Source organism: Austrofundulus limnaeus, unplaced genomic scaffold (genome assembly GCF_001266775.1).
Source record: "Austrofundulus limnaeus strain Quisiro unplaced genomic scaffold, Austrofundulus_limnaeus-1.0 Scaffold13, whole genome shotgun sequence".
Taxonomy (NCBI): domain Eukaryota; kingdom Metazoa; phylum Chordata; class Actinopteri; order Cyprinodontiformes; family Rivulidae; genus Austrofundulus; species Austrofundulus limnaeus.
Window position 1 is genome coordinate 1,554,298 of NW_013952415.1, and position 1,444 is coordinate 1,555,741.

The 1,444-nt window shown below is 36.7% G+C and overlaps 1 protein-coding gene and 1 long non-coding RNA gene across 2 annotated transcripts in view; one reads left to right on the plus strand and one right to left on the minus strand.

Annotated features, from left to right (window-relative positions):
* Positions 1 to 1,444, plus strand: part of si:dkey-112m2.1 (transmembrane protein 132C) — a gene marked incomplete at its 3' end in the record, with an annotated part of 152,621 nt that overhangs the window by 144,733 nt on the left and 6,444 nt on the right. Inside the window, 1 exon segment of the mRNA XM_014002430.1 lies at positions 375 to 684. Coding sequence (XP_013857884.1) covers positions 375 to 684 — 310 coding nt within the window.
* LOC106513550 (uncharacterized) overlaps positions 1 to 1,444 on the minus strand; it is a 17,767-nt gene that overhangs the window by 7,106 nt on the left and 9,217 nt on the right. The gene's annotated exons all lie outside the window — the stretch shown is intronic.

Genomic DNA, 1,444 nt, shown 5'->3' on the forward strand with positions numbered 1-1,444 from the left:
ACAATAGCAGCTCAACAGTGTATTACTGCATGACTCTGTGTGTGTGTGTGTGTGTGTGTGTGTGTGTGTGTCTGTGTAAACTGGGAGGCTGACTTGTGGAAAGCCATGTGAGCATGCAACATGATGCAGCCGAAGATTTGACAGCATTAAAATCTGCTGTTCAGAGGTTCTAGACATATYTCTTAATGGTTAAAAGAAGCATGAATGAATTATTCCCATGTGAAAAAGCAGAAATATGTTTGAGTCTTTTATTTATTTATCCAATTACAAAGACCTGTCTGTGCTTCATACAGAGACAGCTTGAATAGTTTTATCCTCCCTCTACTTTTAACGTTCAGCCGTCGCTCAGCTGCACCTCTTGTTCCTATTTGTAGATTTGAGAGGGTCACTGATGACAAGGATGGCACTTATGGATCTGAGGAGAGAGCGGAGAACGTGTGTGTGGCCCAGTACCAGAGCACCACGCTGCGCGTCCTCACGCAGTTCGTGTCAGATGTCGGAGAAATTACAGGAGCCACAGAGGAGGAGCGACTGGGTCAGCAGAAATTTCTGCTGGGTACTGACTGGCATGTGGATGTGACACAACTTGTCAAGGAATCCCTGAGGGTGGAGGACCCGAAGATTGCCGAACTGCTGGAGGGTCAAGTGCTAATCGGACTGAGCGCTGGAACCACCAAGCTGCAGGTTGGATGAATAAATATTTTACTGCTGTTTTAAAAATCAAAAATAATATTATTTTGGGTTGCACTTTTCTTACCAACTAGTTCTTTAGAAAAAAAAATGTATATATATATATCATACTAAATATTTTAGTGGTTGTTTCCAATTATCTGCAATGTCACTGTGACAGAGAAGGAAAAAAAAGTTTATTTATTCATGATCTGGTGTCTGCTGGAGTCATTTGATTACAGTACTGATAAAGCTGCTTCACGGAGACTTTTCCTACAAATGTTTTGTGTTTCTTCACCAGATAAACCAGAAAAAAATAACAACAAATACATCCAAACTGACTGATAGGAGAGTTTTTTTTTATTTCTGCTGTTGTATTGTCTCTGATTTCTGCCAGGATTAAATATAAAGTAGTTTATTTTGGTTATCTAAAAGCTTTCTTACATGTTTTAATTCACATTATGTACATTTCAGCAAGGTACATGTTCTTTTGTATATAAAAGTAAAGACAGAATTAAATCTGAATTATGTGAACTAAGGCAGTTTAGGTTTTATTGAATCACAACTTAAACTTATGAGATTTCATTTACTGAAGGATAGTTTATTCTGTTTTATGTGGTGAATGTTTTTATGTTTTTTTATAGTTCTGTTGAAATTAACTCAGCAAGAGGAGTGAACCAATTAGTTTTTTTATATTTTATATAAAAAAGATTTCTTTACTGGAGGCCTAACTAAAAATAGACTTAACCATCATTTTTTCCTTTCATATATATAT